This window comes from Diadema antillarum, unplaced genomic scaffold (genome assembly GCF_040938485.1).
Source record: "Diadema antillarum isolate AM-2024a unplaced genomic scaffold, OU_Dant_1.0 scf00000035, whole genome shotgun sequence".
NCBI classification, from domain to species: domain Eukaryota; kingdom Metazoa; phylum Echinodermata; class Echinoidea; order Diadematoida; family Diadematidae; genus Diadema; species Diadema antillarum.
The window spans coordinates 4,352,323-4,377,574 of NW_027270924.1; the positions used below are offsets into that span (position 1 = coordinate 4,352,323).

Consider the following 25,252-nt stretch of genomic DNA (forward strand, 5'->3'; position numbering starts at 1 on the left):
GGGGGGGTGTGCCCGTCGCCCTTTAATGTTTAAAAGGCACCTCCCATTTACGGAATTCCTCGATCTGCCACTTTTGTCATACTGATGACTGACAAATTAATATAAAGCATTTTGATTTCTTCCCGGTTTGCTGCAGGATTGTTTATCACAAAGAACTTATACTGTGGGGAGTAATAGGTTGTTACTCTGTTTCCATGTGTTCGAGTAATTTTCACCTCTTCATAATAGTGATCGGGGAACGCCAGAGATATTCATTATGTTGATTTGCAACCCCCCCCCCCCCCCCATTCACAACTATCACCTTCCCTCTCTCTCTCTCTTTTAGATTTTAAATGAGATGATTATTTTGTTAATACTCGAGAGTACAGCTGAGCTGTAGATGGAACACTAAAGTGATTTATGTGTGTGTATGAGTGTGTTTATGTGCGTATGTATTTTTCATCAATCATGCACTATTGTTGAAATGGAGAACCAGATGGATACCACTGTTCACTTTCTATTGATTGTTTCATTTTTCTTTTATTTCGCCATGGCAGATTATTTTTGAGTGTGTGGAGTTTGATAGAGGTGTGACGTGATTCATCCGATAAGAGGTTATTGTATGCTATTACTGTGCATTATGTTACCATGACAACGGTTGTTACTATGGCTGATACTCAATGCCCAATTTGTAAGGTTTATACATTATCATATAAAACTGTATTATGGCACTGGTTACTGGTCAGGGGTGCCTCTGTATGAAGGTACAAAAATTGAACAAGAATGTGAGAAACTGAGGGTTGTGATTTATTATTTATTTATTTTTGGGGGGCGGTGTAAATGATTTGCCAATGATATGGGAAACAAAAGGGCAATATCATTGTACCATTGTTGGAAAGAATAGAGTATCCCACAGTGTAATACACAATGTGAAACACAGTGTGAACACTGTGCCAGTATGATACACAACGTGAAACACAGTATGAACACTGCGACGGTGTGATACACAACGTGAAACACAGTATGAACACTGTGACGGTGTGATACACAACGTGAAACACAGTATGAACACTGTGACGGTGTGATACACAACGTGAAACACAGTATGAACAATGTGACGGTGTGATACACAACGTGAAACACAGTATGAACAATGTGACGGTGTGATACACAACGTGAAACACAGTATGAACAATGTGACGGTGTGATACACAGTGTGAAACACAGTATGAACACTGTGACGGTGTGATACACAACGTGAAACACAGTATGAACAATGTGACGGTGTGATACACAACGTGAAACACAGTATGAACAATGTGACGGTGTGATACACAACGTGAAACACAGTATGAACAATGTGCCGGTGTGATACACAACGTGAAACACAGTATGAACACTGTGACGGTGTGATACACAATGTGAACACAGTGTGAACACAACGCTGTGGCAGTGTGATACACAATGTGAAACACAGTATGAACATTGTGACAGTGTGAACACATTGTGAACACAGTGTGAAATCTCTTCAACCTGTTAAATTCGAGCGTTTTGACAGAGTCGACTAATGTAAACACATTATTAACACACTGTGGAACACGCCCTTCAAGCAGTTAGAGTAACCGTGAATGAGGAGTGTAGGTAGACGAATGTTGCATTCAATTCCTATTACTGCTTTTCTTTATGATTTACTTTTTAAATAAACAATGTACAACCTCTCCATCTGCAATCAGTTTTTCACATTTGATTTTTATCAGTTTGATTATGACAGCGTGGATAAATCATGATTTGGTTTTCTTACTCTAAAACGATATCGACAGTGGCGAAAAAAAAAAAGATTGTTTTTATTAATATTATAATCATTATGATCATGATTTCAGTTTTCATGAAACTGCAAAAATTATGTTGAATTTGAAATTGTTTTACCGTCTGCATGGTAAGATCATGCACGAAAATTCGACAACATTCAAAGACAGCAACTCAACGAGACATTATACAATCGATATTCCATAATTATGCACACGAATATCTCATCACCAAGAAGGAGAAACAAATTCTCGGCAACGAATTCAACTTCTGAATAATATTCTAATAGTTGTGAAGATGTTGACCATCGCGGTGAATACTATGACGATAGGGGAAACAAATTAATCACTTGCCTCGCGAAGAAAATCGCAGTAAGGTGTACACCTCACTATACACCTCACTACGATTTTCTTCGAGAGACAAGTGATTAATTTGTTTCCCCTATCGTCATAATATTCTAATATTTCAGCAGTTAGCATTTGATAATCATTAACTTCTGACTGATTTTTATTCTGCTTAATCATATGTTGTTAAGCAACGATCTAGCGATGCACAGTGACTGTACGAATGTTTTAGCCTTTCACATCGCGTCTGAAATCTGTCACTGCTTTCATTACCGCGACACTACAACAGTGTTCATAGCGTATTTCAGGTGTTTTTTTTTTAATCACATAATAAATGTAACTTCACACTTTTTGAAATACACTGATACACGTATTTTTTTTTTAACTTCAAACATGACTATTCTTCGGCATGTTCTTCAGTATCCCTTTCGTTAGATATCAAACTCTTAAGCACCCTTGATCCTGTGTTTGTCAACTTTAAGTCATCACGAATAATTAAAGACTTTGATCAAAAACTTAATTATTTCCATTCCTATAATACACTTTGCTATAAGGCTACAGAGAAAAAGCAAAAAAAAAATAAGGAAATTGATGACATTCGTTTATGTTATAACAACAAGAATGTTCCTCGTTTTATTGAGATTTAGTGAAAACGTTCTATTTTACTTTTTTTTTTTATTCGTTGATGATATACAGACTAGAATGTCGCTTAACCCATTTTTGTGAAATTCAATTACGTGTTCATACTTTTTACTTTTCATACTTTATATTATGATTAACTTCAGTCCAGGGAAAACAGGTAAGCGCCATTTAAATAGGATTTTTAGTTTTCCCCTCTAATTTCTGAGCCAATTCATTATCCATGCATGTATTTAAAACACTCTCTCAAGGACTTTATATAGCTTAGTTCGATTATTCAGGGCTCAATTTGACATTTTGATGACTGGGTCTATATCTAGCAGTACTATTGAAGCATGAGAAACAAGAAACAAAACAAGTGAAGAGTTTGTTCGCAAAAATCGATAAGTCCATATTTGCCAAATGGAGATATTTGCGATTAAAGGTCAAGAAAAATAAAGAGAATAATAAGAACATTTTTGCTTCTTTTGACCATAACTTCAAAAATGTACCTTTATAATTAATGTAGTGACCAATATATCATTTAAAAGGTATTATTTTGTACTTTATTACAGAGACCGTACTTCAAAATCTTCAAAAATGGATTTATCGGTTTTTGCAAACAAACTCTTCATATTCTATTCTACCCAGCAAATATATCGGCAATCTTTATTCTGACAACAGTATAACATTACATAGATAGGCCTATATACAGGGTTTACATGACTGGTACAGCCATACTTCAGTCAACGTGAAATATCATACTTTTGCTTTATTCGCACTGTGTTGCGACTAGAAAAATCCTTCAGCTGCTGAGCTTCAGATAAGTTTGAATATTACTTGCGAGCGGAATAGAAACTTAGAGTGAGAACAAGCTTTTCAGTCTGTTCATTCATTTCATTTCGTTTCATTTCGTTTCATTTTCATTTCCGACGAAAGTATGACTTTTACATAGGCCTAAGTAAAGTACAATGTGACTTTTGCATAATATCAAATGAGAATGAGAATAAATGCAGGCCATCCTTTACAATGAAACAAAACATACTTTTAGATAAAGAAAATAATGCATTCATTGACAAACTGTAACTGGATCGTAACAAGAGCTCCCCTACCTTGAACATGTTGAACGCTGTATAAGTATGCCGGCATCGTTTTAATAATTTCACTAGCTTGGTTTCATAATATTCGAATTTTTATTACAAATAAGAAATTGAGTATATGAATATAAGAACGACCCAAGTCCATGGATGACCATTTCAAGTAAACTTAAAAAAACTTCATATTTTTTTTATTTGTCCAAAAATATTCTATTTAACTGTGATGGGAAAGCAACATTGTATATACAATTTAGAACATATATTATTATGACAATTAACATTTGCATTAATTGTGGAGAGGCCATTTTGTGTGATGGACTTGGGTCGTTCTTTGATTCATACACAAGATATTCTGCTATAGAGATGAGAGAAGGACGAGAGAGGGCGCTATAATATGAATGTAAGAACGACCCAAGTCCTTCATGTTTACATTCATATAAGATTTAACTCATTTATTTCAGGCACTTCCGGTGGTAATTAGGATTTATCATTTACACACAAGATGAGTCCATGCATAAGCTACAATTTCCCATGTCAAACTAAATTTGGCCAAAAATTGGACTTGGGTCGTTCTTATATTCATATACTCAATTGCAACACTAACCTATATGACCCCCAATATATGAAAAACAACAACAACTAAATTGGCAACATTGAAGTATGGTTCCTGATCATGGTAAAGATGTTGTAATTGATTTCTTCATGATTAGGATACGCCAGGGCTATATATAAAAAAAAAAAAAATGAAGAGCAATGAGACTTGATGATAAAGGATCATACCTGATTATTATCAATGTATGTATTACTTGATTTTGATTAAAGTTGCTAGTTTAATCTCGGCCATTTTAAAAGAAAATATTCACCATTATCATACGTTTTCGTCACTGTACAATAATATTGTCATTCATGAGTCTTTCATGAGTTTTTGTTATAAGGATGAGCTAGGGGAGGAGGAGGATCGAGGAAGAGAATATTAAGATGACGATGTTCGAGGAGGTGGACAAAAAGGAGGGAGAGAAGAAGGAGGATGAGCAAATTTAAGAGAACATTAACAATTTTAGTTTTCACAGTTCGTGTGAGAGGGAGGAAGTTCATTCACGTTCTCGTCGAACTCGCAAAGTTTTGAACCCTAGCAGCAGCTGGGTGGTCTACTCTCTCGCCGTATTCAGCTGCGGCAGCGTGTTCAAGATCAATCTCTTTAGCAGCTGTTTGAGAGGGCGCTGCTGCAGCCAAGAACGATGGCGGCTGTGGTGGATAGATTCGATCTTCTGTACAGTCAAATATCTCAGGTTTTTCACCTTTACTCAGAGGCTCTGACGTTGATTGGAGCTTACTATGTCTCGAAGAAGCTGATAACTACTTGCTATAGAGTGCAATATATTGCTCGAATGCATTTGTATCCTCAAATTCGGCCAAAACGAAACCTTGTGAAAGAGTATGGTCCATGGGCAGGCAAGTATTATATAGTCCCACTCGTTGATATCGGTGTTTTCAGATAGAATGCACGATTATCGATTATCAGAGTCTAACCTTGACCGAAAGATCGGTCTGTATCTGTCCGTCGGGGAATGTTCCGCGGAGACTGCGTCTGGCTTCACGGATCCCTTACAGCGTTAATGGCAAAATATAAAAGAGTCCTCCGGACAGACGGATCTTTCTGTCTAATTCTAACCTAGCTAGTCTACTGTAGTTTCTACAAATTACAATCTACCAATCTTCGATGAAACTATGAAAGTTCTGCATTGTATAAGTAAATGTAATCAAGATTTCATGTCTTGCCTTCTTCGAACAGAGGCCTACGTTCTAGACCTAGTTAGCTAAGGCCAGGCTAGTGCAGTGTTAGTACTAGATCTAGTAGTCTAACTGGTTATGTCTAGTGATTCCAGATTGATTTCAGAAGTGGGCCTTGGAGGGCACCCCACTTGTTTTTGCACCATACAAAGGAATAAATAAAGGTGTCAACACTCTGGGCCCCACTTTTTTTAACCCGGAAGTGGGTAGTAGGCCCTATGCATGGAATAGAAATAGATAAATTTAGAAATCTAGAGTCTTTACTAATCTTGAACTGAAGTGTGAGGGCAGTAAAGGTACTGTTTTTTGCGCTGAAGACCTTGTTTTTGTTTTGTTTTGTTTTGTTTTTTTGCTTGTCAGCTGAAGAAATGCAGAAGTGGAAGGAGAAAGATGAGCTGAGAACCTTTTTTTTTGTTTTTTTTTTGTTTGTTTGTTTTTTTGCTTGTTAGCTCGTGAAACCCGGAAGTGTGCCCCCACACTTTTGAAAACGCTCCGCCGGCCCTGCCATAGACACTTGCCAGAGTATGCTCAGGAGTCGTTCTTTAAAGCTCTTTCACAGATATCGATAATGAAAAAGACTGACTTGGGTCTGACAAATGAATACACGGAGAACATGATTGATGGATCACGGGTACCTCTACACACACACACACACACACACACACAAATAATAATAATAATAATAATAATAATTCAATAAGGCCTAGACTCCTCTATGATAATAAAATATGGAAGATGTAGGGGCCTATAAATGTACTTACCCACCTGAACTGGCTGATAAATCACCAAATATTACCACAGTGCAATGAGAGCTCTACTTGCGATCCCATTCCTTTCTAAATTCCTGCATTGGGGGCTGATTGAAATATGAATCGGTGTTCCCTGCTGGATTTTCAAGTAGATTCTCAGTTTTTCCCAATGTTTTGTGTGCTACAGTCATAAGTCATGTATCGGCAATAAATGTAGATACTGGCCATTTGAAAGAAAACCATAAATTTGTCATGTACACCATTTGTAATTTATGTCAAAGAAACACTTGGAATTTCTCTACAACTATGCTCATTGCATGTATGCAGCAAAACAGAAATAAGCCTTATATTTTCTTTGCAAGTTGCATGTGAATGAAAAACATCCCCCTCCCCCAGCATGCCTGCATTGTAGTCTCAGAATAATGGGGCATTCAGGGGGATTTTGCATACACCCTGATACCATAGACTGCATGGCTTGAGGGGAAATAAGGTGTGAGCATAATATTATTAGCTGCCACATAGCTAAAGTGAAGCAATCTGTCAGTGACTCTATCTTAACCAGACAAGTTTTACAGTCACTAAAAACGGACAGTAATCTCTCAATTTTGTGGACTCTCTCCCCTTAGAACAGGGTTCAGTCATTGTAGCAGCTGTATAGTGACCCGCTACAACAAAAGGGTCCTAAAGTCGTGCACGGTCGAAGCCGTGAAAATCGAGTTTGAAGTCAGAGCATCAATATTGGTCAAAACTTACGATTTTCTGATTTTGACATATTATCGTAGTCTGACATGTATCTTCTATCATCTGTTGAAATTTTGAAGCAAAATGGTGAAAAGAAAGACCAAAAAATAGCGTTTTTCTGGGCCATGTTTTTTGGTGTTTCAACGAAGCAGAAACTGGTTCCAAAATTTAGATTGAGCGCCATAGATAGGCTCCGCCCCTAACAACGACCAGAGTGATCTCATTGGTCAGTTGCTACTTGCCGCTAACCGAAGCGTGAAGCTCACACACTGCCCAGTCGACTGGTGCGTGCAGGCGGGGTGCGCTATGCCCAGCCGCTTCTCCTGGCATCCTGGTCACTGATTGGTCGGTGAGGAGACTGCCGACGCTGTGCTTGAATGAGCATTTTGGGAGTTGCTAGGGCTTGCCTTCTATTGTCCGGAGGTGAAAACTGACATGCGTGTCCCTTGATCGCGATTGCGTCGCAAGGAAAACTTTTAGAGTGCTTTTCTCGAAACAGTGATTTCCCAGACGTCTCGACATGCTCTCTTTTAAACATCGATATCTCCGCAGCTGATTATTTCTATAAGATGTGTTATATATACAATTTAAAGCAGAAAGATTAGGAAATGATGCCATGCAATTTTCAAATAATTGACCTCGCCCGACTTTCGGATCATTTTGTTGTAGCGGGTCACATCAATTATCTATCTATCATACATAATCATACACACAAGATTTGCTTTTCCCATCATTCTTGTTGCTATGAATGTGATCTGTAAGCCAGGAGAGATGTGACAATCTGAAATTCTTGTTTTGTGTTGATGTCTAGTGGTGACAGGTTCTACAGATGGGATTGGGAAAGCCTACGCCATGGAGCTGGCCCAGTATGGCGTCAACATCGTCCTGATCAGTAGATCCAGTGAGAGACTCAAGAAAGTGGCCTCAGAAATAGGTAAAAATTCTTCAATAAGAGTCTTTTTAGAAAATTAATACATTTTGGAAGTCCCTTGCAAAAGCTTCTAACAAACAGACAAACAGCAATTTGATCTATGAAGAACAGTTGGTTTACATGTACGCAGGGCTAAGTAGAACATTTTGAGCTCCAGTCTCTGTAGAAAATATTCTTACCTTCATTTTTTTCTTGTTATGAACCTCATGGACCATAATTTAAGTCCTATAAAGGCATCCTTGAAAGCCCTGGAAATCAAAATTTTCTGAAATATTTTAATGTAAATTTTTGAAGTGTAACAATAGCAAGACAGTACTAGTACTACTTTCACTGTTCGTAGTACCCAGGTATTAAAACTCAATGCGTATCAAATGTGGCATGATATTATGAGGAAAAACCTATCATCAATTTCAAATTATGTTCTGTTGAAATGTATCGCCCCACCCCACCTGCCCCCAGTAACTTTGTTACCCAAAATGGAAAAAAAAATTAGTGTGAAAGAAGCCAGAGATTGCGCTAAAAACCTGGAAATTGTGACATCTTGATTGGTTGTTTCCATTCACCTGATTGAAATTTCACACCATCCTCTCTAACCGTTTTAGTTACCGGTACTGTTCTTGACATTATTTCATTTGATCCCAAACAATACCCTCTTTTGCTTCGATTTAAATACAGTATGTCCCAAAAATTACAATCAGATTTTTGCATTAACAACCCTCAATATGATTATTAAATCTATCTGAATGCTACTTCAAGGTCTTGAGGTATAACATCAATAGCTCTATTTCGCAGAAAACCCCTTTCAATTTGATTGAGCGGTCACAGAGAAATGTAGATTGTTGTAAATCATGTCATGAGTCTAATTCTTCCAAGTTTAGCAAAGTTTGGGTGCCCTTGGAACTACATAGTCATGTGTTAACACAATAGACAAAACTTGGAGGGAAAGAATTCCTAACATGCTCTGCAAAGATCTTCATTTCTCTTTCACCACTGAAGCAAGTGGGATCGGGTTTTCTGGAAGATGTGGGCAATGAGTCAGTGTTTCATACCCTGAAGTTGTATTGGGATTTATTCAGTATTTTTTAAAGTTATCATTGCAAAGGATGCTGTTGTAATTCTTTTTTTTTTTTTTTTGGCATATCTGGTAGAGTCCCTGTATAATGTCCAGACCAAAGTAGTCAAGGCAGACTTTAGTCAGGGTGCTGAGATCTACCCAGATATCGCTGCACACCTTGACGGCATCGAGGTCGGCATTTTGGGTAAGATTAAGCCTTTTTCTTCCTTTCTAACTCAATAGAGCAGAAATTTTCAGTAAGTCCATAGTTTTACTGTTTTGCTATCTTTGCTTCATGAAGTACATTCGGGGGCGTAGTGGATAAGACTCCCGACATAGTGGATAAGACTCGCGACTCCTGATTGGAGAACCAGAGTTTGAATCCCACCCAGTGCCTACTTTTTGTACATCCTTGGACAAGATGCTTATACCCACCATGTCCCTCTCAACCCAGGTGTATATGTACCTGGCAACGCTAGGGTGATAATAACGGCAGGGTCCTCAGGTAGACCAGTGGTAACACTGGAGAGGCTACCCTGGGTAGATAAGACCTTATTATTATCATTGTTATTATTATTATTATTATTATTCTCATTATTATTATTATTATTATTATTATTATTGTTATTATTATTATTATTATTATTATTATTATTATTATCATTATTATTATTATTATTACATTGTATTTACTTTATTTTCCCATACCCTGTAAGGTTTAAAGATACTAATGCCATGAATTCAGCGATTCTAAATTTTTGTGAATCGGGATATCCCAAAGATTTAGCACGTGGTTTAATCTGTATAAGTAGAATACAGTACTGAACAGAGCAATGTGCTGGATACATGCAAGTCACATTCATATCGGGATCAGAGTCAATATTTCGTGTGTCTTTAAATTTGTGCATAGCACCTTGTGACATATTCAGTGTACACATTACAGCAGGTCCTGATCTATTTTCCTATGGTAGCAGGACACACCTAAATTATTGTGGTTTTAAATCTCTGATGAGCTATTGATCAAAGTCGGCGACTGCAGTGTACAGGGCTGCCAACTCTCACGCATTGAGTGTGAGACTCACTCATTTTGGTCCTTTCTCACGCTAAATCTTTATTTCATTTGCATGCATTTCTATTGATCTCACTCATTTTGACTCCTAAATTATAGCATTGGCCTATGAGAGTCTCATTCTCAGCTAATTTCCAGTGTTGGCAGCCCTGAGTGTAGCAGAAATGAGGATTCGTTTCGTAAATAATGGTTATGTAAGGCTAAATGATGTACATATTATTTATTTATTTATTTATTTATTCTCTCTTTTTTTTTTTGTAAGCATGATTGTCATTCAAAAAAGTCCTTTTGACTATAACCAGGAGTAGGCTACATGTTCACAAAGCATTATAAACCTGTCAAGGATGGGCTGATTTTGCTGTAGCATGCATTTGCCATAGACTCCTGCCCAGTATGCTCAAGGCTCATCTTCAACAGGTTAAAGACATAATTTACCATTTGCAGATGAAACAAAAACCCAGCATTAGTGCTTAAAGATATTTCTTAAATGTGAGTTAGGAGAGAAACAACCACCGTAAAAATTAGAATCGGTATAATCGATGCTAAGTATCATCATATGAAATGTTAACAATAGTTACAATAAAACTGTTTCCAGACTATCCGTCTACAGTTACGGTTTCTTGAGAAAAATACAGATATATATCTCCTTATATTTTAACATCTAGGCTTTATCACAAAAATTTTATAAGATAGGACTTTTTGTTTTATGTCGACCTACCCAAATGCATTGAATGTCATATCTTGAACATTTTTCTACAATCACTTTTCCCAAAGGTAAACAAGACCTTAAATAAAGCAATTATGTGTTTGATTGCAGTGAACAATGTTGGTGCAATGGACTACCCACAGTACTTCTTGGAAATGGCAGCTGAGAGAGTTTGGCAGCTGATTTATATCAACATTGGAGCTGCTACATTGGTGTGTATGAAGTAGAAACGATATATTTTATTTCGTAATTCTCGCTTCGAGAATTCATGTAAGATCCCGCTAATGCGCATGCGCAGATGTCATTAAGTTCAATGCATTGAAACTTGTGTGATGCACAAGGAACATTTTGGCACAGAAAAATTGTCCTTCCGTCCTATATCGGGAAATTTTAGATCAGATTTTACCTTCAATCTTAGTGAAATTATGTCGTGATTCATCTGGAAGGAGTTATATAAACTCACTATTAGTGAGAAAGCGATCACAGACGACAATTCTTCACCGCTCTTGGCAAGTACAAGCATAGCGGAGACGCTGGATAAAGTGACAGCCGCAGTGCCTACTGCGGGTACGACTCCGCCGGGTCGGCTGGCCTGAGCACCCTGTTTCACAAAACCAACAAGACGTCACACCCCTTGATTTTATGTGAGGACTTGAAAAAGAGTGAAATGGGTCAATTAAGTCAATCTTGAGTTCTGAAAGAGCTATTCTTCGTCTACATTATTCCTAAGTTTGGGATCATAAGACGAATGGGAAATTGTGTTTTAAGCAGTGTTTGTACAACTGATCCTTTTGTGTAAAGTAGTGAGATCAGATATGTCTTGGAAGCCCCTTTTCATTTCTTGAAAATCCTTGGCACACTCTTCACTTTCAAGTCAAATAACTTTTAAAAGAATAATGCTACTACTTTGAAAGTTAGCATTAATTATGGACAGAATGAGTTAATAGTACATGCTGTAATTACTGCTTAAGCTGAACATCTCTGGGCAAGTCAAAGATAACGCACGCGTTACGTATGGGACATTCAGAGACTTTTATGACCTGAAATATAGTGTTAATGGCCTTTGATCATTTATTGTATTGAACTGTATTATGGTGATTGATATCTAGGAGAAATATAATCATGTGAAAAATGGAGAAAAATGACCTTCACAATTATATTCTAGAAGAGAAAATATGTGCCGTTACGTATGGGACCAGAAAAAACAATTTTTTTGAACATTTTTTTCGACCTCAAAACTCTCTGAAAGTATTTCATTCTGCAACTTGTAACTCACTGTGATGAAAGTCACAACACTCTAGATTATTGGAGGTAAGTTTCATGTCATGAGGCAAAAAGCGCTAATTACAGGTTCTAATTAAAGACAGACATGGCGTGTTACGTATGGGACACTTTGTCCCCCATTCATTTAGTGTGTGGAGAACCATGTTTATGGGTATTTTGCATAATTATTGAAATAAAAACAGTTGAAACTACTCAAATACTGATCCAGATTGTCAAGGAAACAATATTCCCCAAATATTTACCATCATAATCATATTCAATCATATTTTTTATATTTTTATGACCAACCTGAGTATGCATGCCCTTTGTCCCCATTCGTTTAGTGTGTTGAGAACCATGTTTATGGGTATTTTGCAAAATAATTTTGCAGAATACCCACAAACAATTTTTTGCATAATTATTTAAGTAGAATCAGTTGAAATTACTCAAATACTGATCCAGATTGTCAAGGGAACAATATTCCCAAAATATTTACCATCATAATCATATTTAATCACATTCTATATTTTTATGACCAACCTGAGTATGTATAGGATGCCCTGTATTTCTATCAGGATAGTTACTACTAAAAAAAATGAATAGTATTGAAGTGTTTACTTCCATTGATGAAGGGCAGTTTTCCATTCAATTTCAATAAAAACAGCTTGACACAAGAAATATTAATTTTGATAAAATTTTATGCAATACCTGCTGCATGGAACCCCAGTAATCGAGTAGATATGAGAGATGTCTGTCTAGCAATCAGGTCATTGATTCGAGTCACATGTCAGTATGTACATTGTATGCCCATGAATTTTGTTGTGGCTACCGGTACTACTCAAAACTGAATAAGAACAATTTGTTTATCACTTGCAATAAAAAAAAAAAAATGATACAAAAAACATTAATTTGAAGTAACATCTTCATTATCATCACATGAATGTGTCACAATACAATGCAGCTACAACGTAGCTAGAGCTCTACATTGTGTGGTGAACAGTACCCAATATACTTGTAGTTGAACTGCAATTTTTCAATCTGCTTGTGTATTCAGTTTCAGTACCCTTGAAATCAGAGGTCTCTACTTAAAGGGACTGTTTAATTCTGGTTCAGCTGGGAATTCTGATTTTAACTTTTACAAGATAATTAGCACTTCTTTTATGAAATATTTAAATAGCATACAATTCTAAGAGGAATTCAAAGTTAACATGACAAAAATCCGTTTTGAAATGGCTGAGATATTAAGAAATGTGGTGTCAAAGGTGGGTCACATTTTTTATTAGGACCACTTCATTTCACTTTGTATTTGTTTTTTTATATCTCAGTCATTTCAAATTGGATCTCAATCAAATAAACTATGAATTCCTCTAGTCTTAGAATTGTATGCTCTTTAATAATTCATATACATTTGTAATTGGTTTCCAATCATCTCGCAAAATGTTGAAAACTGAATCCCCAATTCTACAAAACTACGCCATCCCTTTAATGCTGATTTTCATTGTGTATTTTGCCATCTCCCCCTCCCCTTTTCTGAAAATTGTTCAGACAAGTACATTGTTTCAAGTGTCTTTAACTCAAAAGTAGCTGCAAAGTTGGGATGCTTTCTTCAGGATGATTGACCATTTGTGTACTGAGAGACCTTCCCAGCTGGCTGTATGCATTCACATGCAATATGTATGAGGATGTCCCATAGGTAACGCATTTGTCCCATACGTAACATTATTTCATAGCCTAATAAAAAACATTTCTTTTACTATTTTTTCTTCTTTCTATTGTATTTAATTTCTCTAAACAATAAATTAGAACTTTCCAAAAGGGCATTCAAATAACCTTAGAAATTTCAGAAAAAACCTAAAAAAATGACCTCGTAAGTAGACGTGGATGTGCGCAAACAAGCTTAGCCAGTATCTGTTTGGTAAGCCGTGACATAGTATACTAGTACTGGTACTGAAATGTTCGTATCGTCAAGGCAAGGGCTTCATTTTGGAAGGTAATATTTTCGCGTGTTGTTAATTTCGCGAATAGCTCCCGACTCGCAAAATTCGCGAAAATAAATCCCCGCGAAATATATAGCGTATACAGTACCTGTTTTGCCTTCACCAATAAATCTCAATATGAATGCAATATCTAGCAAGTTTGAAGTTATCCAACATGAGTTCTCCTTTTTATGCTCTCCGGTGGTAGTGTTGTCAGCGTGTCTTCGGAATCATTAGGATTGTGTGGAACCTTTGGAAGTCAGATTTTTTCAGGTCAACTGATTTTTTTTTTTTTTTTTTTAATTCACTGATGAATTTATGACTTCATAACAGCAATTGCATGATTCTAGCATATTGCAGATACCAAGTCAAATAAACATACAGTCGACTCTTGTTTTTAATATTCACAACAAAGCACTCAATGCCTCCAGTTTTCATTCATTACATCAGCATTTTGCTACATCTGAACAGAAAAAAAGTGTGTTTTGTGCAATACATAGAAATGTTTTTAGGGCCTGACTTTTCATTTTGCTCTAACAAAATTTTGTTATAAGCATGTTTGTTACAGAACAGAAACACACTGTCCTGGTATTTAGCGTATTTATATGATATTTTTTGGATTGTCTTTCTTCCATTCCATCAGATGACAAACCTTATCCTGCCTCAGATGGTGGAGAGAAAGAAAGGTGTTGTGGTAAACATCTCATCTGGTGCTTCCATACACCCAAGCCCTCAGCTAGCTGTCTACTCTGCCTGTAAGGTGGGTTACACTCTATACACTAGTCAGCTTCGGTGTAAAGTAATATACTCCTTCCTATAACACTTGCCAATTTCAGTGTAAAGTGGGTTACACTCTGTACACTTGTCAGCTTCGATGTAAAGTAGATTATACTCCTATAACACTTGCCAACTTCAGTGTAAAGTGGGTTACACTCTGTACACTAGTCAGCTTCAGTGTAAAGTAGATTACACTCCTGTAACACTTGCCAATTTCAGTGTAAAGTGGGTTACACTCTGTACACTTGTCAGCTTCGGTGTAAAGTAGATCATACTCCTATAACACTTGCCAACTTCAGTGTAAGGTGGGTTACACTGTATGTACTAGGTAGCTTCAGTATAAGATGGGTTACATTCGGTAGACTAGTCAGCTTTTGTGTATTAAAAGGTGGGTTACACTCCTATCACTCTTCAGTTTCAGTGTAATGTTTGTTACACTCTCTACACTTGTCAGATATAGTGTAAGGTGCTAACACTCTCTATGCTGTACAGCTTCAGTGTAAGATGCGTTACACTCTCTAGCTGTACAGCTTCAGTGTAAGGTGCGTAACACTCTCTATGCTGTACAGCTTCAGTGTAAGGTGCGTTACACTTCTCTACACTTTTCAGCTTCAGTGTAAGGTGTGTAACATTGTGTTCACATTTCAGCTTCATTGTATTGAGTGGGTCACACTCTGTACACTTTTCAGCTTCAGAGCTGCCCTGTGATTAGTCTCTCTGACTTCTGTCAAATGTTTGACATGAACGTTTCCATTACAGTGTAGCTGGTGTACGACCCTTCTTGTCGATATTCCACTGTGGTTGTCAATGTAGTCTGTCAGTAAGCCAACTTTTCTCATCAGTTCTAACATTGGTCCATTTCCACTCAGTTTGTGGAGAGGATTTATGTGTACTACGTGTATGATGTCATTCATCCATAGTGTCCATATTCCTGCTCAGTTTGTTCACTACATCCAGCAAAAATTTCATTGCGAAATGTTGCCAAAGCATAAATCATTATCCAATTGCATTTCTTGAAATTAATTCCATCATCTCTAGTAATAAAGTATAGGTAAGAGGTTATCAATTTTTGTTTGTCCTACAGGATAATGGTAGGAATAGGACAAGTTATCACAACCGATTACTGTAATTCATATAGTGTTAAAATCAGTGCATTTTATTGATATGAAGATTTCATGTTGGTCATGAGGTGGCTAGAATTGTGGTAGTGAAGAGATGGAGTGAGATTTTGAAATGGGGTCATCCCACAAGACCGACACCCACAAGTCCAACATTGAAAACAGGTCCATGAGTCATATAGCTCATGAGTCATACAGCCCATTGGTTTGACACTAGGTGAAAACAGCCCACGAGTTCAACAGATACAACATGGGGCTTAATGTGTCGGTCTCATGGGCCTCGTTATAGCTAGTGTCAAACTCATAGGCTGTATGACTTGTGAGCTGTGTGACTCTTGGGTGTCGGTCTCATGACGTGCACCCGATTTAATAACCCCTCCCCTTCTCTCTCTCTCACACAATCTTCCTTCCTCTCAGACATACCTGGATTATTTCTCCCAAGCCTTGCAATATGAATACAAGGATCACGGTATCATCATACAGAGTCTGCTGCCCTCGTATGTTGCCACCAAGATGGCAGACTTTGGCTCCACTGTGCCTCATTCCCGATTCCTTATTCCATCCGCCAGTGTGTATGCAAAGCATGCTGTGGCCTCTATCGGTGTCAGTAGTAGAACGGCTGGTTACTGGCCTCACGCCGTTCAGGTAAACTATCAATCATTCTCTTCTGAAATAACTCTTTATGTGCCACATTCGTGCGTTGGTCTCTGTCGAGGGCGTGCCAAGTTCGCACATTTGGCTCAAAATGGTACAGACCTGCCCAAACTGATCAATAAATCCCCAAAGGCCACAGTCCAGTGAAAGCTTCATTCGTGATTTTATTCCTCACACAGATAGGTTGCATTGAGTGGTGACTGAGTAGCTGTATTCTGTTGGGGTTTTTTTTGAGAAAGTTATAGTTTTCTGCTATGGTTGTCTGCAAAAGTCATGCTTCCCAGACCTGAACAATAATTTAACTACTGACCATTTGCAAGAAAGTTAACTACAGCTTTTTCATAAGATTCACATTACAGTAAAGCTTAGAATTTTCTGTAAAACTTTGCTTTCTGTGTGTCTCCCGGAAATGTTTCTTTGTAAAGTTACATGGCTGTGAAAAACAGAAGGTTGATACATATTTACACTGAAATAGCAATGCATCTGTCCAATGCAGAACCCATTGAATCATCTCATTTAGAAACCCCCAGTTATGGATGACTCAAGTTACAAAGTTTTAAAGCTGAATACTGCATACCTGGAAATTTTCAAGGTGTGGAAACTTTCGCCCATTTTGTGCAACCTGAAACTAGCGCAAAAATAAAAGCACAAGAATATTTTTGCTTGACATATGAACCAACAATAAATGTTTTAATTTCACTGAGATAAAATACAGGAAATTCATTTTAGTTGGTCACGCATTAAAAATATTTCTCCCGAAAATATCCACTATTGCAGTAGGTCATTTGGTTGTGTGGTGGATTAGTCTTGTTCAAGTCCATTATGTGGTTTTGTTTTCTCAATTTACTTTCTTCCAGTCTTGGATTGCAAACCACATACCCCGGGATACATGGATGTGGGGAGCGAGTACCTTGAACAGTGCGCTGCGTAGACAAGCCCTCATCAGGAAGAAGCTGAAGATTGGCAAGTCGGGTTCAAAGAACAAACTCTCTGAGAAGACACCTACGGAGGATACCCCTAAAGGTCAAGGGTCATAGAGCACTTGAAAGGTCAGAGGTCACTAGTGATGTGCAATGAGTTAAGTTATGCATTGATTGTAAGGATTCCACAGTGTCATAAGGAGAAATTGTCCAGCTTTGTAAATTGTTCCCTACGTGATATTCTCAAATACAAGAGAATCGAGTGCTTTTCTATCTGAGTTATGTATGTAAGTATTTTCTTGCCCAAATAGAGTTTTGTTAAGGTATTTTTTGCTTCTCTTGGAGTAAGCTAGTTCAGCTGCATTGTATGTTAACTTTTTGTTATGCATTCTTTTTTCTTTTCTTTTTTTTTGTTCTGTCATTTTATGCCTCAGGTAGTAGATCTACAGAATTCCTTCCATCAGAATTCAAATTCTGCACCTTTTAGAGTCCTGTATTGAAGATGTAGGATATATCTGTTGCTTCAAGATAATGAAAACTTGGTTTGGTGCCTAAGGGAGATCTGGGGTGACAAGACCCCGTACAGCGTGTATCTACAAAAGGTCAAATGTTCAGGAGAGCAAAAAAACATGGCAGCCAAAGCACTGTATCAAATGGGATAGCCTTACCTTTGACATGCTGTGGTGGCTTCATTTGGAAGGTAAAACAGATAGGATTTGGACAGGACATCACTTCACTGGATATGTGATCATTAATCAAAGTAATTTGATTAAACCGAGTAAACCGATGTGTTGGCTCAGTAAGTAGAGCGGCTGCCTCACAATCGGGAGGTCGTGGGTTCGAACCCCGGCCGCGTCATACCAAAAGACGTTAAAAGATGGGAGTTGCTGCTACCTTGTTTGCCATTCAACAGTTGAAAAGGTTAGAGCAACGTCGATCTGGCGCTGCTCAGTGGCTGCCGGGCCCACGATCAATTGGGCAAAAAAGAATTTCCATTTTCGGACAATAAAATTTGGAGTTTATATCCAAAACAATTATTATTATTATTATTATTAATTTCACCCAAATTTGAGATATCAGGTCTTGTCACCCCAGGAACAACGATTATGTGTGTGGACACTGATAGGTCTGCATTAAATCCTAAGACAGGCAGTGTCGTAAACTTTTGACTAGGGAAGGTATGTGCCATGTATTAATTGATATGGGGTTACACTGTGTAAGAGGCAAAAGCTTAATTTTTGGTAGCATGCAAATTGAAGGATAATTTATCATGCAGAATATCATAGTGAATTCAAACCTGATGTGATGTTTAGAGAGAAGCAAGACGAAATACGGTAGAACCTTGTTTGAGTGAGGTTGGAGACAGCGAACAAACCTGATATAACGAGGTCTCCTTGTAGATTCTGTTCCTTTCATATAGTTTTAATTATTTCATGTAATCCATTATGTTTGATATTTGATTTTGATATTTATTAATTTCTGCAATTTCTTGACAAAGGTAATATACAGATTCATTTTTCTTTTGTACAAATCATAGAATAAGCCAGTTCACAGTTAAAATCTGAGCATGTGCAGATAGAGGCCATTGCAGACCTTCTCTTGAAATGGATTTGCAACTGAGGTATTCAAACCCTAGATAGGGCTTCTTGACAACTATGTTCCAATGAACCAGGTGCAGATTGGTATTTACAGGTAAATGTGCATTCTTTTCAGCAACATTAACAAAAGCCATTCATGCAGCACTGACATGTAAATTACCACTTTCTGCATGGCTGTTTTTTACTGCTCTTCTTGAAGACTATTCCATGCTTTGCAAAGTCTGTGGTTGGAGAGGTCATTGCAGACTAGTGCTAACTGTGAACTGGCTTATATTTGAAAGAAGAATTAATAGACTTGGTGAATACAAATTATTGATATGATGGAACGAGGCTACCAATAAACGAGGAAATCTAGGTGGTCCCAAGCAGAAAGAGGTTTTATTCTGTCGGGATGCTAGGCTGACCAAAGAGCATGAAAAGGTTGTAATAATATGAACAGTATCAGCTATGGGAAACCCAAATTATAACAAAGAGGTTAGGGCCAAAGCTACACTGCATTTCACTCGTTGAAATCGATATATGGTTGTTATCAACATCTAGAGCACTCATATCAAACGCATTCTACAAACATATGCTCACTTTTCTCAAGGTGGTCTACAAGGGGTTTCAGCCTGTCACAACAACATGCTGAAATGTTTTCACTGCATCCTTCTAAACTAAACCAAAAACAGACATCCTGGAAACACTTGAACAATAATATATACATATATTTTTTTCTTCTGTATAACATGGTACAATGAAGAATTTCAAGTTAACTCTTTATGTGCCACGTTCGCACCTCCGACTCAGTCGACGGCGTGCCAACTTCGCATATTCTGCTCAACAAACAAAGCCGCCAAGACCGATCGATAAATCGCTAATTACTGCTAATCCCGCGGCACAATGAAAGCGTTTCTCGTGCTTTTGTTCCTCTCATATACGGCTTGCATTCTTTGTGGTGATCGACTATCAAGCGATGTTCCCAACTAGATTTGCTCATACATTCTAAGTTTCTGTCACGGTTTAATGTGCAAAAGTTATGCCGTTACAGTTATGTAGCAACTGGTCATTCAAAAGAAAAAATGAAAATAGAGTTGTCATACAATCTATATCGAAACAAAGCTTGGCATTCCTCTTTAGCTTTGCCTACTATTATGCCCATCTTAACAGAAATTTGTAGAAGTTATACAAATTGGAAAAACAGAATTCTTTCTCAAAGCACGACTACCTTCGTGTCTCAGAATAACGTGGCACACAGGGGGATTTCCACCATGGCACATAAAGAGTTAATATTGACAACCCTGATGTATGTATGGGACAATTATAAGTATCTAACATGATAATGAAAGCACTCACTTTGACAAGTGTTTTTACAAATTATGAGATCTCCCATCTAATAGTTCCAGAGAGTAAGACTTTTCTGGATGATGACTCTTGCTGAGTGATGACGTCATTTCTCAAGTCGAGTTACTTAAGCTCAAGAATTAGTCTTTGTTTTTTTCTTTCTTGAGAAGTTACAAGATTCAGCTCATTATAGCAGATATGTCCTTACAGCTGATCTTGTTGTAACAGTAGCACACAGTGATGTATTGATTTTGTACAACTGAAAAATCAGGACTATGGAGATTTCCATGCAACATCCAATATCTTGTTATATCAGTTTTTGTTTATGTTTTTTTTTCTTGTAATCTAAGCATGTGTCTGTTTTGATTTTTTTTTCCATTAATTGTGTTTTGTCCACAACCTGTTTGAGGCAGCTAAACACCGATTGCCAAAATTTGTATCTAGTGACCATGTATTGTAGGCACAGTCTTCATGGAGTGACTAGGTAACAGTGTGTACAGGTCATTACATCATTTATAATCTTGGAATGAATATCTGTTAATCATGTCTTAAGAGAGAAATCTCGAATTAAAAAAAAAAAAGAGGGAAAGAGAAGCATGAAATACTGCCAAGATTAGTACTTGTACATAATTATAAAAACAGAACATTATTGAGAGCGTATAAGAATACATCAAAGATAATTTTAGTACATCAAAGATAATTTAGTCATGAAGGAACTATTTCTGTAGACAGATCATCGTAGCAAACTTACACATTATATGGATCCTGTTCTTCAGCTTGAATCATTTTCACAATCATTTTGATGTCAGTCACATTCCATTCCCATTGTAGTCGTATGGTTGTCAATGGGAGTCACATGGTAGTCACATGGTAGTCATATGGTAGTCACATGGTAGTCATATGATAGTCATATGGCAATCTCATGGGAATGAGTTGATGGCACAGCAAGTATTGTGGTTTTCTGCTAAATTTTCATGATTAGAATACTAGTGAGTTGGAGGATTGATTGCTTTCTCTCTTCTAAACTTCATTTGCCTTCATGGCTGTGTCTTCCTGTCATATGTTATACAATGGAACATCATTTTGAGGAAGTGAGGTGTAACAAAACCCTCTTCTTACAGGTTTATTCTGTTGGTCTGAAATCTAGAGCTTTATATTTCATTGTCTTTGTACCCTGAGAGAGTACTGTGAGAAATCGGATGAAAGTAATTGTGTTGACTTTTAGATCCTCCTTATTATCGAGATTTCTATGTATGTGTAGTACACTCTGCAGTAATCAACTTTGTGCATGTTTAACTCGAAATAAGTCCAGGCGCTATTTCAGTTTGATTTTATATTCCAGACATAATGGCGTAATTCAACTTTGTTTTTCTACGTTTCACCAAAGTCAGATTGGCTACATCGTCACACAGGCAGTGATTTTATAATGTCTTACTTTTTTGCCTCTCTTGCCATTTTTCAGTTTTTTTTTTTTTTTTTTTTTTTTTGGGGGGGGGGGTTAGTTTGTCAGGACATGGAGATACCTGCTTGCATACATTTATATAACTCTGTATAGGTTCACAATTTTGTGTTAAAAGAATATAATAATTTGGGAGGCAAATTTGGGGCAAATTATTTGTTGTATAGGGCCTAATTTTTCTCCCTCTTTTCTTTCTTTGAAACACAACAGAATATAGTGATGAACAGTTTTGGGAATGTACATTATAGCTAGATACAACTTTAGTGAGTTTGTCTACAGTGAATTCGATCATGTTGTATTGGCTGACGTCATAATGAACCATGTTTGTGGAAAGGCCATAGCTTAGACCACTGTGGTGTGATCTTACACCAGCTAACAAGTATGAAATACGCTTATATAAAACCAGCTATTATTTTTATTATAATGATAACTTAATACAGTGCACTCCCGTCATAACGAGCACGGTTAGAACGAAATTCCGGTTGCAACAAGTAAAAATTCAGGCCGCAACTTTATTATTTTTCTCTCTGTCTTTTCATTGCTCATTTGTTTGGTTATACCGTAACTTCGATATAACAAAAGAAAAAGACTTCCGTTTTAACAGAAGTGCACTGTATGATAATGAACATACAGTACATGTAGTATTACAGAAATTACTGGTTTTCTTCATTGATTTTGTGACAAAGTTGGGGTATTAGTGTCTGAGATAATTGCCTTGAAGACCCAGTAGCATGGTTACTTGACTGGTAGGTGGTCTTAACTGGCTGCCCACCAGGGTAAGTCTTCATTTGAAAACCACCAATGGCACCCGTCAGCCAGGTGTCAGTGATTGTGTACAGTGCACTCCCGTTATAACGATATGCTCGGGACCGGCAGTTTTCTTTCGTTATAACGAAATTTCGTTATAACCGAACAAATACAATATATAACGAAAACAAGGAAACCACGGATATATATCATATTCTGCTTGCTGAATACTCATCATACACTGGAAAGCTATGTGAATGGGATGGGATTATTGTATTACAATATTATACGCAAGTTCCCCTCAGAAACTTCGCTTTACACAAGGAGAGAACACACAGTGATGTGAAGCCCGTGTAGAGACGCTATAAATGATTGTTCCGCTATACGTATTTTCGAAAGCTATTCGCATTTCGTTATAACGGAGCACATTTCTTTTGTTTTTCTTTGTCAGTGGCGCTCGGAAAAGACTTCGTTGTAACGGAAATTTCGCTATAACCGTGTTCGTTATAAACGAATTTTGTACCATAGACTTTAATGGTGTTAATTTTGGGACCAGGAGTTTTACTTCGTTATAACGAAATTTCGTTATAACCGTGTTCGTTGTAACGGGAGTGCACTGTATTAAAGTTTATAGTCTATAGAAATTTACTTCTATGAGAGATTCACCAGACAGAAGGGCCTCTTCCAAGATGTAGTGGCTCGTCTGTGAGAATTATGATTATGCAAACTCATTAGGATGAAAGAAAAGTGTTTTGATCTAATAAGTCTTGAAAGGATCTTAATTAATAAGGATGCTGAATATGCATTGTATGTCTCTATGTCCATAACTAGATGTCTTTGTATTCAAGGCAAAATCTGACGTAAGTAGGTAGGTTGAATATGAAAGGAGGATCCAGGTATTTTGTTCATTACTTCTAATGAACAAATGAATTTGTTATTGCCCCTCGGGCAGCGTGTTTTATGACGTCACGGAACCTTCTGTACCCTGATAGATATCACGTATGAGAACAAAACATGACGATTCAATGAACGACTGGTCATTTGCTTGTTTTCTTATCGTCTGTAAGTATAAAGCTGAGGTTTTTAAAGCAACGATAGGTGGATGGAACCACAGATTTTTTTTTTTTTTTTTTTTAAGATAAATGTCGTAGATGCTATATGATGTTAGTTTGCTGCTATTGAAACAGACCAATATGATTATTGTATGATATATATAAAACAGGTCAGAAAGCAATTTGTGTGAGAAAATGAAACTTTGGACCAAAATTCACTGAATATAGTAGCCCTCTTCTTCAGGCCTTCCCATTTTCTAATGAAATCCACCTGTCAAAAACATCACATTGGACCACTCCCCTTTGAATGGAATAAAAAATGAACAAGATCTCAGTTTCTATTTCACATATCCTTTAATGCATTAGGAGCCTTCCACGTGCCTTTAAGGAGAGAAAATGGTTCTTGAGTATCATTTTGACACATTTTGATAAATTTACTACTTTCTTATAATGAACTCTTGTTTTGTACAAAATATTGAAAATTTCATGTTTAAGACACCCCCCCCCCCCCCCCCCCCCCCACCTCCCACCTCCCCCGGCGTCATCCTTAATACTTTAGGCCTACATTACAGTGTATGTGTATGTTTCTAAGTGTTCAAATTAATGTCTGTATGGTGTGAATCCAGTGTATAAGTAGTACATTATCATGCCCTTGTACACCTACGTAGATATGTGTTGAACTTATATATTATATCGGAAAAGATGTATTTTGAAAAATGAGATTATGGATAGAATATATACAGAAATGAAAGTTATGGAGATTTCACTGTAGAAAAAAATGTCTATTGTAGGAAATGGATTGAGTAACAGCTATCAACATGATGGAGACTGCTGAAATCATTACATGGTTTTGTAATTGTCAATGCGTGTATTAAATTCTCTCTAATTTTTATTCGAATAATGCAGTGTGTCACTATTTCAAACTGGAAAGAATATTATGTTTTCTTTCCAAAATTTTATCGTTGCCGATATTTGCATGTGTGTGCGTGTGTGTGTATGAAAGGTCATCTCTGTATAGGCCTACGCCATATATTTCGCGAGTCTAAATTGTCGCGAATCGGCAATTCCCAACCATTTCGCGAGTGGTTAAATTCGCGATCGTGGAGTCCTGTACTGAACGGAGAAGTGTACACGTGTACGTCACATTCCAATCGGGATCAGAGTCAATATATTCGCGTGTCTTTAATTTCGCGAATAGCACCTTACTCACGAAATTCGCGAAAATATAAACCTCGCGAAATATTCGGCGTATACAGTATGTGATAATATGACATGAAGATGAATACACTTACACCATACACAGCCCAGTAACACCGACGTCTTGAACTGTGCATATAAGGAAGGAAACATCGAGCTAAGACTGAATGGGTTTGTGTATAAGCTGTTCGTTATTCCTAATGTTTGTTAATCCGAAAATGAAATACGGTTCGTAATTCCGTTTGTCCTGTTTTAACGAACTTTCGGGAATGAAAACCTTATT

General features: G+C 37.2%; 1 protein-coding gene across 1 annotated transcript; it reads left to right on the forward strand.

Annotated features, from left to right (window-relative positions):
- The first annotated feature begins 4,504 nt into the window (after positions 1-4,504).
- On the forward strand, positions 4,505-11,481 carry LOC139744794 (inactive hydroxysteroid dehydrogenase-like protein 1). The gene is made up of 5 exons (XM_071655212.1): positions 4,505-4,520; positions 7,937-8,059; positions 9,205-9,315; positions 10,997-11,097; positions 11,332-11,481. Exons 1-5 carry the CDS (start codon positions 4,505-4,507, stop codon positions 11,479-11,481), a joined length of 501 nt encoding a protein of 166 aa, XP_071511313.1.
- Positions 11,482-25,252: the final 13,771 nt, after the last annotated feature.

Bases quoted from the DNA above. Each gene is read 5' to 3' on its own strand.
- LOC139744794 (XM_071655212.1), top strand. The intron at 9,316-10,996 runs GTAAGATTAAGC...GTTTGATTGCAG, and splicing joins CATCGAGGTCGGCATTTTGG to TGAACAATGTTGGTGCAATG. The intron at 11,098-11,331 runs GTGTGTATGAAG...TTCATCTGGAAG, and splicing joins ACATTGGAGCTGCTACATTG to GAGTTATATAAACTCACTAT.